The sequence below is a fragment of the Pseudophryne corroboree genome, chromosome 2 (assembly GCF_028390025.1).
Source record: "Pseudophryne corroboree isolate aPseCor3 chromosome 2, aPseCor3.hap2, whole genome shotgun sequence".
Taxonomy (NCBI): domain Eukaryota; kingdom Metazoa; phylum Chordata; class Amphibia; order Anura; family Myobatrachidae; genus Pseudophryne; species Pseudophryne corroboree.
This window is the reverse complement of record NC_086445.1, coordinates 668092085-668108977: the sequence shown is the minus strand read 5'-3', so window position 1 is coordinate 668108977 and position 16893 is coordinate 668092085. Positions and strand designations below refer to the sequence as shown.

At 46.1% G+C, this 16893-nt stretch overlaps 2 protein-coding genes across 3 annotated transcripts in view; one reads left to right on the top strand and one right to left on the bottom strand.

The window, feature by feature from the left end:
• Window positions 1–16893, bottom strand: part of PRICKLE4 (prickle planar cell polarity protein 4) — a 150378-nt gene that overhangs the window by 117337 nt on the left and 16148 nt on the right. The gene's annotated exons all lie outside the window — the stretch shown is intronic.
• LOC135050432 (uncharacterized) lies at window positions 8217–13830 on the top strand (the record flags this gene model as incomplete). The annotated part of the gene is made up of 2 exons (XM_063956924.1): window positions 8217–8265; window positions 13037–13830. Coding segments are annotated over exons 1-2 (843 nt in total), but the record flags the coding sequence as incomplete, so codon positions are not given.

Here is a 16893-nt window from a genome sequence, read left to right as displayed (position 1 = left end):
GATCTAATGTGTCCATTCATGTTACTGGAGTATTTGTCACTATATTACGCCATTCTGTATATATTATATATGAGGTATACACATAGGGGTTTATTTACTAATATTCGTGTTTTGTCCGTTTTGAAGGGTGTTTGAACTCGAATGGTATCGGGTGCATTTTACTGCAACTTTTTGAATCCTGATACGGTCATTCACTAAGCTGCCGAGTTTTGCACAATCGTTTTTTCCGATGTCGATGTGATTCGTAATATCAGGCAGTGTTTTACGGGAGTGATGAGTAAAACACTGCCTGAAAAAACACAAGGAAACCCGGCCGGATCTTTGAGATCCGTGCAGGGCTTCATTGTGTACCTTAAAAAGTTCATTAGAGTCTTTAAAATCCTGGAAAAAATTGCGTGGGGTCCCCCCTCCTAATCATAACCAGCCTCGGGCTCTTTGAGCCGATCCTGGTTGAAAATATATGGGGTAAAAAATTACAGGGGTTCCCCCATATTTAATCAACCAGCACCGGGCTCTGCGCCTGGTCCTGGTTCCAAAAATACGGGGGACAAAAAGCATAGGGGTCCCCCGTATTTCTGAAACCAGCACCGGGCTCCACTAGCTGGGGAGATAATGCCACAGCCGGGGGACACTTTGATATCGGTCCCTGCGGCCGTGCCATTAAAACCCCAACTAGTCACCCCTGGCCGGGGTACCCTGGAAGAGTGGGGACCCCTTCAATCAAGGGGTCCCCCCCCTCCAGCCACCCAAGGGCCAGGGGTGAAGCCCGAGGCTGTCCCCCCCATCCAAGGGCGGCGGATGGGGGGCTGATAGACTTTTTGAAAAAATGTGAATATTGTTTTTAGTAGCAGTACTACAAGTCCCAGCAAGCCTCCCCCGCAAGCTGGTACTTGGAGAACCACAAGTACCAGCATGCGGTGGAAAACCGGGCCCGCTGGCACCTGTAGTACTACTACTAAAAAAATACCCCAATAAAAACAGGAGACACACACCTTGAAAGTATAAGTTTATTACATACATGCACACCTCCAAACATACATACTTACCTATGTTCACACGAGGGTCGGTCCTCTTCTCCATGTAGAATCCATGGGGTACCTGTGTGAAAAAATAAGAATTTACTCACCGGTAATTCTATTTCTCGTAGTCCGTAGTGGATGCTGGGAACTCCGTAAGGACCATGGGGAATAGACGGGCTCCGCAGGAGACTGGGCACTCTAAAGAAAAGATTAGGTACTATCTGGTGTGCACTGGCTCCTCCCTCTATGCCCCTCCTCCAGACCTCAGTTAGGGAAACTGTGCCCGGAAGAGCTGACATTACAAGGAAAGGATTTTTGGAATCCAGGGTAAGACTCATACCAGCCACACCAATCACACCGTACAACTTGTGATAACCTTACCCAGTTAACAGTATGAACAACAACTGAGCCTCACTCAACAGATGGCTCATAACAATAACCCTTATTTAAGCAATAACTATATACACGTATTGCAGAAAGTCCGCACTTGGGACGGGCGCCCAGCATCCACTACGGACTACGAGAAATAGAATTACCGGTGAGTAAATTCTTATTTTCTCTGACGTCCTAGTGGATGCTGGGAACTCTGTAAGGACCATGGGGATTATACCAAAGCTCCCAAACGGGCGGGAGAGTGCGGATGACTCTGCAGCACCGAATGAGGAAACACAAGGTCCTCCTCAGCCAGGGTATCAAACTTGTAGAACTTTGCAAAGGTGTTTGAACCCGACCAAGTAGCCGCTCGGCAAAGCTGTAAAGCCGAGACCCCTCGGGCAGCCGCCCAAGAAGAGCCCACCTTCCTTGTGGAATGGGCTTTTACTGATTTTGGATGCGGCAATCCAGCCGCAGAATGAGCCAGCTGAATCGTGCTACAGATCCAGCGAGCAATAGTTTGCTTGAAGCAGGAGCACCCAGCTTGTTGGGTGCATGCAGGATAAACAGCGAGTCAGTCTTCCTGACTCCAGCCGTTCTGGAAACATATATTTTCAAAGCCCGGACTACGTCCAGCAACTTGGAGTCCTCCAAGTCCCGAGTAGCCGCAGGCACCACAATAGGTTGGTTCAAATGAAACGATTATACCACCTTTGGGAGAAATTGGGGACGAGTCCTCAATTCTGCCCTGTCCATATGGAAGATCAGATATGGGCTTTTACAGGACAAAGCTGCAAATTCCGACACACGCCTAGCCGATGCTAAGGCCAACAGCATGACCACTTTCCACGTGAGATACTTTAGTTCCACGGTCTTAAGTGGCTCGAACCAGTGGGATTTCAGGAAATCCAACACAACGTTAAGATCCCAGGGTGCCACTGGTGGCACAAAAGGGGACTGAATATGCAGCACTCCCTTAACAAACGTCTGAACCTCAGGCAGTGAAGCCAGTTCTTTTTGAAAGAAAATGGATAGGGCTGAAATCTGGACCTTTATGGACCCCAATTTTAGGCCCATAGTCACCCCTGACTGTAGGAAGTGCAGGAATCGACCCAGCTGGAATTCCTCTGTAGGGGCCGTCCTGGCCTCACACCAAGCAACATATTTTCGCCATATACGGTGATAATGCTTTGCTGTCACGTCCTTCCTAGCCTTTATCAGCGTAGGAATAAATTCATCCAGAATGCCTTTTTCCGCTAGGATCCGGCGTTCAACCGCCATGCCGTCAAACGCAGCCGCGCTAAGTCTTGGAACAGACAGGGCCCTTGTTGCAGCAGGTCCTGTCTGAGAGGCAGAGGCCATGGGTCCTCTGTGCGCATTTCTTGCATTTCCGGGTACCAAGTCCTTCTTGGCCAATCCGGAACAATGAGTATTGTTCTTATTCCTCTCTTTCTTACTATTCTCAATACCTTGGGTATGAGAGGAAGAGGAGGAAACACATATACCGACTGGTACACCCACGGTGTCACTAGGGCGTCCACAGCTATCGACTGAGGGTCCCTTGACCTGGCGCAATATCTTTTTAGCTTTTTGTTGAGGCGGGACGCCATCATGTCCACCTGTGGCAGTTCCCATCGCTTTGCAATCTGTGTGAAGACTTCTTGATGAAGTCCCCACTCTCCCGGGTGGAGGTCGTGTCTGCTGAGGAAGTCTGCTTCCCAGTTGTCCACTCCCGGAATGAACACTGCTGACAGTGCTTGCACGTGATTCTCCGCCCACCGAAGAACCTTTGTGGCTTCCGCCATTGCCATCCTGCTTCTTGTGCCGCCCTGGCGGTTTACATGGGCGACCGCCGTGATGTTGTCTGACTGAATCAGCACTGGCCGGTTTCGAAGCAGGGGCTCTGCTTGACTCAGGGCGTTGTAAATGGCCCTTAGTTCCAGTATATTTATGTGTAGAGAAGTCTCCAGACTTGACCACAGCCCTTGGAAGTTTCTTCCCTGAGTGACTGCCCCCCATCCTCGGAGGCTTGCATCCGTGGTCACCAGGACCCAGTCCTGTATGCCAAACCTGCGGCCCTCGAGAAGGTGAGCACTCTGCAGCCACCACAGAAGAGACACCCTGGCCCTTGGGGACAGGGTGATCAGCCGATGCATCTGAAGATGCGATCCGGACCACTTGTCCAACAGATCCCACTGAAAGATCCTTGCATGGAACCTGCCGAAGGGAATGGCTTCGTATGAAGCCACCATCTTTCCCAGGACTCGCGTGCAGTGATGCACCGATACCTGTTTTGGTTTCAGGAGGTCCCTGACCAGATATGCTAATTCCTGGGCCTTCTCCACCGGGAGAAACACCTTCTTCTGTTCTGTGTCCAGAATCATGCCCAGGAAAAGCAGACGCGTCGTAGGAATCAGCTGCGACTTTGGAACATTCAGAATCCAGCCGTGCTGTTGCAACACTTCCTGAGAGAGTGCTACGCTGATCAACAACTGCTCTCTGGACCTCGCCTTTATGAGGAGATCGTCCAAGTACGGGATAACCATAACTCCCTTCTTCCGAAGGAGTATCATCATTTCGGCCATTACCTTGGTAAATATCCTCGGTGCCGTGGACAGGCCAAACGGCAACGTCTGGAACTGGTAATGACAGTCCTGTACCACAAACCTGAGGTACTCCTGGTGAAGTGGGTAAATGGGGACATGCAAGTAAGCATCCTTGATGTCCAGCGACACCATAAAATCCCCCTCTTCCAGGCTTGCAAAAACCGCTCTGAGCAATTCCATTTTTAACTTGAATTTCTTTATATAAGTGTTCAAGGACTTTAGATTCAGAATGGGTCTCACCGAACCGTCCGGTTTCGGTACCACAAACATTGTGGAATAGTAACCCCTTCCCTGTTGAAGGAGGGGGACCCTGATAATCACTTGCTGGAGGTACAGCTTGTGAATTGCCGCCAGTACTACCTCCCTTTCCATGGGGGAAGCTGGCAAGGCTGATTTGAGGTAACGGCGGGGGGGAGTCGCTTCGAATTCCAGCTTGTATCCCTGAGATACAATTTGTACAGCCCAGAGATCCACCTGTGAGCGAACCCACTGGTTGCTGAAGTTTCGGAGACGCGCCCCCACCGCACCTGGCTCCGCCTGTGGAGCCCCAACGTCATGCGGTGGACTTAGTGGAAGCAGGGGAGGACTTTTGTTCCTGGGAACTGGCTGCATGGTGCAGCTTCTTACCTCTACCCCTGCCTCTGGCAAGAAAGGATGCACCCCTGACCCTCTTGCCTTTCTGAGAACGAAAGGACTGCATTTGATAATACGGTGCTTTCTTAGGCTGTGAGGAAATCTGAGGCAAGAAAGTCGACTTTCCAGCTGTCGCTGTGGACACGAGGTCCGATAGACCGTCCCCAAACAAATCCTCACCCTTATAAGGCAAAACCTTCATGTGTTTTTTAGAATCAGCATCTCCTGTCCATTGCCGAGTCCATAAGACCCTCCTGGCAGAAATGGACATAGCATTAATTCTAGAGCCCAGCAGGCAAATGTCCCTCTGAGCATCCCGCATATATAAGACAACGTCTTTTATATGGCCCAGGGTTAGCAAAACAGTATACCTGTCAAGGGAATCTATGTCGTCTGACAGAGTATCTGTCCATGCTGCTACAGCACTACACATCCAGGCTGAAGCAATAGCAGGTCTCAGTAGAGTACCAGAGTGTGTATACACTGACTTCAGGATAGCTTCCTGCTTTCTATCCGCAGGCTCCTTTAGGGCGGCCGTATCCTGAGACGGCAGGGCCACCTTTTTAGATAAGCGTGTCAGCGCCTTGTCCACCCTAGGGGATGTTTCCCAACGTAACCTGTCCGTTGGCGGGAAAGGGTACGCCATCAGTAACCTCTTAGAAATCACTAGTTTCTTATCAGGGGAACTTCTTCACATAATTCATTTAATTCATCAGATGGGGGAAAAGTCACTGGCTGCTTTTTCTCCCCAAACATATAAACCCTCTTGGTATTAACAGGGTTAATCTCAGAAATGTGTAATACATCTTTCATTGCAATAATCATGTATCGGATGGCCTTGGTCATTTTAGACTGTAAATGTGCCTCATCATCGTGGACACTTGAGTCGGACTCCGTGTCGACATCTGTGTCAACCATCTGAGATAGAGGGCGTTTATGAGCCCCTGACGGTTTCTGAGTCGCCTGGGCAGGCGCGGGCTGAGACCCCGGCTGTCCCAAGGCTGCAGCGTCATCAAACCTTTTATGTAAGGAGCTTACATTGTCGTTTAAGACCTTCCACATATCCATCCAATCAGGTGTCGGCCCCGACGGGGGCGACACCACACTTATCTGCCCTTGCTCCGCCTCCACGTAACCCTCCTCATCAAACATGTCGACACAGCCGTACCGACACACCGCACACACACAGGGAATGCTCAGACTGAGGACAGGACCCCACAAAGTCCTTTGGGGAGACAGAGAGAGAGTATGCCAGCACACACCACAGCGCTATATAAAACACAGGTATTTTCACTTATAATAAGTGATTACCCAATAGCTGCCTTATATGTTTTATTTGCGCCTAAATTTATGTGCCCCCCCCTCTCTTTTTTACCCTTCTTGTACCTGGATACTGCAGGGGAGAGCCTGGGGAGCTGCTTCCAGCGGAGCTGTGAAGAGAAAATGGCGCTGGTGTGCTGAGGAAGAAGGCCCCGCCCCCTCAGTGCCGGGCTTCTGTCCCGCTTTCTGTGTAAAAAAATGGCGGGGGTTTTTACATATATACAGTGCCAGACTGTATATATGTATCTTTATTGCCAAAAGGTACTTCAATTGCTGCCCAGGGCGCCCCCCCCCCCCCCCCCAGCGCCCTGCACCCTACAGTGACCGGAGTGTGTAAGTGTGCTGGGAGCAATGGCGCACAGCTGCGGTGCTGTGCGCTACCTTAAATGAAGACAGGAGTCTTCTGCCGCCAATTTCGTCGTCTTCAAGCTTCTGTTCTTCTGGCTCTGCGAGGGGGACGGCGGCGCGGCTCCGGGAACGGACGATCGAGGACAGGTGCCTGTGTTCGAACCCTCTGGAGCTAATGGTGTCCAGTAGCCTAAGAAGCACAAGCTAGCTGCAAGCAGGTAGGTTTGCTTCTCTCCCCTTAGTCCCACGTAGCAGTGAGTCTGTTGCCAGCAGAAGCTCACTGAAAATAAAAAACCTAATAAATACTTTCTTTACTAGTAAGCTCAGGAGAGCCCACTAGGAGCACCCAGCTCTGGCCGGGCACAGATTCTAACTGAGGTCTGGAGGAGGGGCATAGAGGGAGGAGCCAGTGCACACCAGATAGTACCTAAACTTTTCTTTAGAGTGCCCAGTCTCCTGCGGAGCCCGTCTATTCCCCACGGCCCTTACGGAGTTCCCAGCATCCACTAGGACGTCAGAGAAATTATACTCACATAATCCAGTATAGATCGGTCCTCTTCTGTTCTCTGTATAATCCACGTACTTGTCAAAAAAATAAAACGCAAACCCGACCACGCACTGAAAGGGGCCCCATGTTTTCACATGGGACCCCTTTCCCCGACTGCCAGGCCCCCCCCCTGACTCCTGTCTTAGAGGGTTCCTTCAGCCAATCAGGGAGCGCCACGTCGTGGCACCCTCCTGATTGGCTGTGTGCTCCTGTAGTGTCTGTCAGGCAGCACACGGCAGTGATACAATGTAGCGCCTATGCGCTCCATTGTAACCAATGGTGGGAACTTTGTTTAAGCCCCCCATCCGCAGCCCATGGATGGGGGGATAGCCTCGGGCTTCACCCCTGGCCCTTAGGTGGCTGGAGGGGGGGGACCCCTTGATTTAAGGGGTTCCCACTCCTCCAGGGTACCCCGGCCAGGGGTGACTAGTTAGTGATTTAATGCCAGGGCCGCAGGGACCTATATAAAAGTGTCCCCCGGCTGTGGCATTATCTCTCTGACTAGTGGGGCCCGGTGCTGGTTCAAAAAATACGGGGGACCCCTACGCTTTTTGTCCCCGTATTTTTTGCACCAGGACCAGGCGCAGAGCCCGGTGCTGGTTGATCAAATATGGGGGAACCCCTGTCAATTTTTTCCCCATATTTTTTCAACCAGGACCGGCTCAAAGAGCCCGAGGCTGGTTATGCTTAGGAGGGGGGACCCCACGCAATTTTTTCCAGATTCTTAAATACTTTAAAAACCTTTTTACGGTACACAATGAAGCCCTGCACGGATCTCACAGATCCGGCCGGGATTCCTTGTGTTTTGTCAGGCAGTGTTTTACTCATCACTCCCGTAAAACACTGCCTGATATTACGAATCCCATCGACATCGGAAAACACGATTGTGCAAAACTCGGCAGTTTAGTGAATGATCGTATCAGGATTCAAAAAGTTGCAGTAAAATGCACCCGATACCATTCGAGTTCAAACACACTTCAAAACAGCCAAAACACGAATCTTTGTAAATATACCCCATTGAGTCGAGTTCAGAACCAGAAATAAAACTTTGAATACTGATGACTGAACTTTCTGTATCAGTGCTTAAAGGTCAAGTCCACCATTTTTACACATGATTTCAAATGAGTAAATCCAAATAGGCAATTCCTAGAATTAAACTACTTGCCTAGTCTCTCTAAATACTAAATATACTTTTCATAAGCATACCTCCCAACTTTTGGGAGGTAGAAAAAGGTGCTCCTGTGCGCCTGCCCAGAAAAAGGGGGTGAGACCTCAAAGAGGTTTCCTGTCACTATGGGGGCATGGCCAGCCCTCTGTGAGCTGCTGGCATGCACCCTGTCCCTCTTGTCTCTCTGAATAGACTCCGTGCGCATGAGCACAGTGTCAGCGTCTATTCACCGCTGCCTTGCTAAGGAGAGCAGTGAGTGACAGAGCCTCCCAAATGACTCCCCCCCCACCACTCCCCACCCCCAGCGGGACATTCCCCAAAAAATGCGACTGTCTCACGAAGATCGGGACAGTTGGGAGGTATGCATTAGAATATATTTAACAACTGAAGCACCATGACATCAGTCAAATTGTGCTGGATCCAGGGTGCACAGCCTGCAAATATTAACATTTATGTTAGCTATACTTTACTATAGAGTGTATCTTTACTATAGATTGTACATCAGCTAGGCAGAGAGGTTATTATTTATTAACAGTTTCTTACATAGCACAGCAAATTCCGTTGCGCTTTACAATTGGAAATAACAATGATATAACAAAACTGGGTAATAACAAACAGTCATAGAGGTAGGAAGGCCCTGGTCGCAAGCTTACAATGTATTATATAATCTGCTAATGTGTCCGTCTAGCAGTTGCACAGCATTGGAGGGAGGCCCTGTCCCCCTTCCCTGACAGCTCTCACTGACTGACAGACATAGGGGTCTGAATAGTAAGCTTTTTAGAAGATAAAGTTGACTGAGGTAAAGTATCAGCCAATCAGCTCCTAACTGCCATGTTATAGGCTGTGTTTGAAAAATGACAGTTAGGAGCTGGTTGGTTGGTACTTTGGGGTCTATGGGGGTCATTCCGAGTTGTTCGCTCGTTGCCGATTTTCGCTATACTGCGATTAGTTGCTTACTGCACATGCGCAAGGTTCACAGAGCGCATGCGCTTAGTTATTTTACACAAAAGTTAGGTATTTTACTCACGGCATACCGAAGCTTTTTCATCGTTCTGGTGATCGTAGTGTAATTGACAGGAAGTGGGTGTTTCTGGGCGGAAACTGGCCGTTTTCTGGGAGTGTGCGAAAAAACGCTGGCGTTTCTGGGAAAAACGCGGGAGTGTCTGAAGAAACGGGGGAGTGTCTGGCCGAACGCTGGGTGTGTTTGTGACGTCAAACCAGGAACGAAACTGACTGAACTGATCGCAATGTAGGAGTAAGTGTGGAGCTACTCAGAAACTGCTAAGAAATTTCTATTCGCAATTCTGCAAATCTTTCGTTCGCAATTCTGCTATGCTAAGATACACTCCCAGAGGGCGGCGGCTTAGCGTGTGCAATGCTGCTAAAAGCAGCTAGCGAGCGAACAACTCGGAATGAGGGCCTATGTACTAAGCCTTGGAGAGAGATGAATTGGCCAGAGATAAAATTCCAACCAGCTCCTAACTATCATTTTTCAAACACAGCCGTAACAAGCATTTTGGCTGGTACTTTACCTCTGCCTACTTTATCTCTCTCGAAGGTCGGGCTCACATTAGAGCAATGTGTATCATAGTGATATAGCGGCCAACATATCATAACGGTATACATCAGAACGATGTAATGAAGGACGGAATGTTTCCTCATTCCATCCTTCATTATACTGCACAGCACCGAATGCGATATCGTCCAGTTGCCTGTGCAGCACGGCCGACCGGAAGATATCAATAACGACCTGGCGAGTGAGTGGATTGGCCATACACACTGAACAATCAGGCCGATATGCCATTCTGGGTGGAAACTAGATATCGGGCTGATATTATGGGGCAGTTGTCTGCGGGGCAGTTGTCAGAGTTTAGAAATATACGAAGTTTGGAAATTACAAAGTTAGGAAATTTTAAAAAGAACAGTTAAACCAACAGTTAGTCTACATATATCTCACTGAATATGGACTGACCAGCTTTCTATATATCTTTTCATCTCACAGGTATGTGATTTCTGCTTGATGATTCCTGCACCTCTGCATTAACCCACAAACATCTTCAGCTGTATTTTAAATGTATGTGATTTCTGCTTGATGATTCCTGCACCTCTGCATTAACCCACAAACATCTTCAGCTGTATTTTAATGTATGTGATTTCTGCTTGATGATTCCTGCACCTCTGCATTAACCCACAAACATCTTCAGCTGTATTTTAATGTATGTGATTTCTGCTTGATGATTCCTGCACCTCTGCAATAACCCACAAACATCTTCAGCTGTATTTTAATGTATGTGATTTCTGCTTGATGATTCCTGCACCTCTGAATTAACCCACAAACATCTTCGGCTGTATTTTAATGTATGTGATTTCTGCTTGATGATTCCTGCACCTCTGCATTAACCCACAAACATCTTCAGCTGTATTTTAAATGTATGTGATTTCTGCTTGATGATTCCTGCAAACTATAACTCTTGATCTGTATTCACACCAATGTATAATTTAGCAGTGTATGTAATTGTATTTGTATAATATTAGTACTTGCTTATAGCTGATATTATCTCTTGTATAGATGTTGGTCAGTGGAGTGGAGTTTATTAGCATACATGGACTGGTGTTTACTTAACACAGGGTAATATAAGCCCTTTGATTAGATGTCCAATTGGCTTCAGCTGAAGCCTTTGTAAATTAGAACTAGTATATGTTAGCATTCAGTTATGGGGCAGTTGTCAGAGTTTAGAAATATACAAAGTTAGGAAATTTTAAAAAGAACAGTTAAACCAACAGTTGAACAAACATTGGAAAGCAGGTAAATCTACCATTTAACTAACAATTTCCATAAGCATTTTCCTATCTATACTTTTCTCTTTAAATACACCATGCTCCACAAACTGTTTTTCCTCATAGCACTTCATGGTATCCTCTATAAAATGACATCGTCCTTCACTATTCCTGTTATGTATCGCTCTGTACACATTGCAGCCTCATTAATCCACTCCCCTCTTATTAACACTCATGAGCTTTTAACCTATCTATGTACACTAACTGTCACATCCTCTACCTGTCACCATAAGAAACTATCACACACCTCCCCCAACTATACCTATCTCTCTCTTCTTCTGCTTCTACTAGCTGGTGACATATCCCCAAATCCAGGTCCCATCCGCATACCACGCTCACATTCAGCTGATTCACAACAGAATATAAAACCAACAAACCTTATCAACATCACATGTCTCCCATCTACCTCCAAGTCACTAAAATGTGCTTTATGGAATGCACGCTCTGTTTGCAACAAATTAACAGCTATTCATGACCTTTTCATAGCAAAAAAATTAAATATGCTAGCCATAACAGAAACATGGCTCACACAATCAGACACTGCCTCCCCTGCAGCACTGTCACATGGTGGCCTCCACTGCACACACCCCCAGGCCTGCTAACATTAAAGGAGGTGGTGTTGGTATATTACTGTCCAAATCTTACACGCACATCGTTTTACCACCTGTTCCCTCACTCACATTTACATCCTTTGAAGCACACTCTATTAGGATTTTCTCCCCTTTCTCTCTGCGTGTTGCAGCTATCTATCGCCCACCTGGGCAACCCAAAAAGTTTCTGGAAGATTTTTCTGCTTGCCTCCCTCACTTTCTATCCTCTGACATCTCCACCATCATTATGGGCGATTTCAATCTCTCTATTGACAGTCCACAATCTCCCCATGCCTCTAAACTACTCTCTCTAACCTCTCAGATCACAACCTTATCACCTGCATGCTCTTCTCCATTACTTCAAACTCAATGTCCCTAAAGTCTACAAGGACACCTCTTACCCGCAGAAATATTAACGCTATTAATTTTCAACAACTATCTACCTCTCTGCAACCACTGCTCTCACCAATTTCTACATTCACCTCTCCAGAGACTGCTGTGTCACACCTTAACCAAACTCTAGAAACAGCACTTGATGAAGTGGCTCCAGCTACCCATCACACTCCACGTAGACTTAGATGTCAACCATGGCACTCTAAATACACTAGACACTTACAAAAACTCTCACGTAAAGTTGAACGCCAGTGGCGTAAATCTCGTAGTTCAAGTGACTTTCTCACATATAAGACCACCTACCACTCTTATCGTAATGCTCTGGACACTGCCAAACAAACATATTTTCAATCTCTCATCTCTGCTCAAGCCTCTAACCCCAAGCGACTTTTTAATACATTTAAATCACTTCTTGTCCCTCCCTCACCTAACCCACCAGCCACTGTCAGTGCGCAAGATCTTGCTTCCTATTTCAAGGACAAGATTGACAAGATCCGAAATGAAATGGTATGCTCTTCCACAGCAAGTGACCTGCTCAATTCCCTGCCTGAACCCTCTAACACCTTCTCTTTCTTTGATCCTACAAATGAAGATGAAGTATCTGCACTCTTTTCATCTGCCTACTCTAATACCTCTCCCCTTGACTCTATACCCTCACAAATTAGTAAAGCTCTGTCTACTGTGCTCATCCCAACCTTAACGAAAATCTGTAATCTCTCCCTGTCTACTGGTATCTTTCCTTCTCTATACAAGCATGCAGTGATTACTCCCATTCTGAAAAAACAAAACTCTGACCCGAACTCTCTCTCTAACTACCGTCCCATCTCTCAGCTCCAAGCTACTTGAGAGACTTGCCTACACTCGCCTCACACACTTTCTTAACTCACACAGCCTACTGGACCCACTTCAGTCAGGATTTCGTGCCCAACACTCCACAGAGACAGCACTGACTAAGGTAGTGAATGATTTGGTCACTGCTAAATCTAAAGGACATTACTCTCTACTTATTCTCCTTGATCTCTCTGCTGCTTTTGACACTGTTGACCACTCTCTTCTCATACAAACACTACAATCCCTAGGTATTCAGGACACAGCCCTTTCTTGGTTCTCATCCTACCTATCTAATCGCTCCTTCAGTGTTCGTTTCTCTGATTCCACCTCTCCTTCGCTACCTCTCTCAGTTGGAGTACCGTAAGGCTCAGTCCTAGGTCCTCTGCTTTTCTCTATCTATACCACATCTTTTGGCAAACTAACCAACTCTTTCGGATTTCAGTACCATCTGTATGCGGATGATACTCAAATCTACCTATCCTCCCCTGATTTGTCACCATCTGTATTGGGCCGTGTCACTGAATGCCTTTCTGCCATTTCATCTTGGATGACATCTCGCCACCTCAAACTTAATATTTCCAAAACAGAATTAATTATATTTCCACCGGCCAATAGTAGTTTCCAACCTGATATCTCTATCACTGTTGAGAACTCGGCAATCACCCCTACCCCACAAGCTCGCTGCCTAGGTGTCATTCTTGACTCTGAACTGTCCTTTGTTACCCACATTCAATCTGTCTCAAGATCATCTTACATACATCTAAGAAACATATCCAAAATACGACCATATCTTACACAAGACACAGCAAAAACTCTAATCCATGCTCTCATTATCTCCCACATTGATTATTGTAATAGTCTCCTGACCGGTCTTCCCAAACATAGGCTCTCACCACTACAATCCATTTTGAATGCAGCTGCGAGGCTAATCTTCCTTGCCAGACGTTCATCGTCTGCAGATCCGCTCTGTCAGTCCCTCCATTGGTTACCGGTATTCTACCGTATTAAATATAAAATACTTTTACTCACATACAAGGCTATTAACCAAACTGCACCAACATACATCTCTTCACTCATCTCAAAATATCTTCCTACCCGACCTCTCCGCTCTGCACAAGATCTACGTCTCTCATCCACACGCATTACTTGTTCACACTCAAAATTACAGGACTTTATCCGGGCTTCACCCACTCTGTGGAATGCCCTCCCACGCACAGTAAGACTCGCCTCTAGTCTCCAAACCTTTAAATGTTCCCTGAAAACTCACCTCTTCAGACAAGCCTATCAAATTCCAGACCCACCCACATAACCTTCAGTGCTTCCCTATCTAATTACATCCTCTGTAGAGTATTCATAACATCACATATCTTGTCTTTCTTTAGTCTCACACCCTCCTGACACTTGGCCAACTTTGTGGGGTATCATCATACAACCCATTAAGAACCTAGCAATCTGGTGGACCATTATGCAATAGTTCGCATCTATCCTTGTGTATCTATGCCTATTTCCCTATAGATTGTAAGCTTGCGAGCAGGGCCTTCCTACCTCTATGTGTCTGTTTTTACCCAGTTTTGTTCTATTACTGTTGTTCTAATTGTAAAGCGCAACGGAATATGCTGCGCTATATAAGATACTGTTAATAAATAATAAATAAATAAAATATTGCTCCAGTGTGTACTGGAATTTAATACGTACTGGTCTATTAATGTGGCAGTGAAAAGAGTGGAGAAGTTGGCCATGACCACCAATCAGCTGTTATGTCTAAATTTATAGAATGCACTTTACAAATGTTACGTCAATGCTGATTGATTGCCATGGGCAACTTCTCAGCTGGTTCACTTCTCTACTCTTTTCACTGCTTCATGAATAGACCCAAGACCCCAAAGATACCACTCCCAGTGCTGTATGGCTGTAAGGGTCTGCACCTTCCTATCAGCGCCCAGGCATGATAACTAGTGACCTGGTGAATGATAGGTCTAAAATACTAATACAAATATAATAATCTTGTAGTCTAAAATATTTATACATATAAAGTCTAAAAATACTTCAATTAATAGTTCAGTCATCAGTGAGTGTGGTCCTTTCATTTAAAACATCAATCCATAAAAGGTGGCTTTATCCTTCAACTTTTATTATATCAATTTCAGACAAAATTCAAGTACAGGTTGAGTATCCCATATCCAAATATTCCGAAATACGGAATATTCCGAAATACGGACTTTTTTGAGTGAGAGTGAGATAATGAAACCTTTGTTTTTTGATGGCTCAATGTACACAAACTTTGTTTAATACACAAAGTTATTAATAATATTGTATTAAATGACCTTCAGGCTGTGTATATAAGGTGTATATGAAACATAAATGAAATGTGTGAATGTACACACACTTTGTTTAATGCACAAAGTTATAAAAAATATTGGCTAAAATTACCTTTAGGCTGTGTGTTTAGGGTGTATATGTAACATAAATGCATTCTGTGCTTACATTTAGGTCCCATCATCTTAAGATCTCATTATGGTATCTAATTATTCCAAAATACGGAAAAATCCGATATCCAAAATACCTCTGGTCCCAAGCATTTTGGATAAGGGATACTCCACCTGTACATATACAAGGATTACAGTTTATATTCTCAGCAAGCCTACTGCACAGAGCTTTTCAGGGCAAGGCCTGTGATAAGTGGCACAGTAGTGCCTAACTGCTCCAATGCACTAGTGCACAATTTGTTTAGTTCTGTGTTGTATTATTTGGTGTCTTTTTTTTAGCGACAAAGTTAAATTACAACATTCTCTGTCAAGGTCTGGCAAATACATTTAAACTATTTTTATTTTGTTGTGTGTGAAATGTTATTCAACTTTTACATATAAATAGCTCAACAACATAATGTGAACATTAAAGAACAAAAGGAAGAAAATAGGATTTTAATACCTACCAGTATATCCTTTTCTCTTAGTCCGTAGAGGATGCTGGGGACTCCAAAAGGACCATGGGGTATAGACGGGATCCGCAGGAGACATGGGCACTTTAAGACTTTAAATGGGTGTGAACTGGCTCCTACCTCTATGCCCCTCCTCCAGACCTCAGTTATAAGAACTGTGCCCAGGGAGACGGACATTTCGAGGAAAAGGATTTCTGTTAACCAGGGGTAAGACACATACCAGCTCACACCACAACACACCGTACAACATGGCATTTAACTAAAACCAGTTAACAGCATGAACCAAAAATCAGCAACAGGCTGATCTAAACCAAAACACAACCTTTGTGTAGCAAACGCAATAACTATGAACAAGTACTGCAGATAGAGTCCGCACTGGGACGGGTGCCCAGCATCCTCTACGGACTAAGAGAAAAGGATTTACCGGTAGGTATTAAAATCCTATTTTCTCATTCGTCCTAGAGGATGCTGGGGACTCCAAAAGGACCATGGGGTTTATACCAAAGCTCCAGACCGGACGGGAGAGTGCGGATGACTCTGCAGCACCGATAGAGCAAACAGGAGGTCCTCATCAGCCAGGGTATCAAACTTGTAGAACTTCGCAAAGGTGTTTGAACCCGACCAAGTAGCTGCTCGGTAAAGTTGTAATGCCGAGACTCCCCGGGCAGCCGCCCAAGACGAGCCCACCTTTCTGGTAGAATGGGCTTTTACCGATTTCGGCAACGGCAATCCTGCCGTAGAATGAGCCTGCTGGATCGTATTACAAATCCAGCGTGCAATAGTCTGCTTAGAAGCAGGAGCCCCAACCTTGTTGGAAGCGTACAGGACAAACAGAGCCTCCGTTTTCCTAATACGAGCCGTTCTGGCAACATACATTTTCAAAGCTCTGACCACATCGAGAGACTTTGAATCAGCCAAGGCTTCAGTAGCCACAGGTACCACAATAGGTTGGTTCATGTGAAACGAAGAAACCACCTTTGGTAAAAATTGTTGACGAGTTCTCAACTACGCTGTATCCTCGTGGAAAATCAAATAGGGGCTTTTGTGAGACAAAGCCGCCAATTCCGACACCCGCCTTGCGGACGCCAAGGCCAATAGCATGACCACTTTCCAAGTGAGAAATTTCAACTCAACCATTTGTAAAGGTTCAAACCAATGTGACATAAGGAACCGTAACACCACGTTAAGGTCCCATGGTGCCACTGGGGGCACAAATGGAGGTTGGATGTGCAGCACGCCTTTCACAAAAGTCTGTACTTCTGGAAGCGATGCCAATTCCCTTTGAAAGAA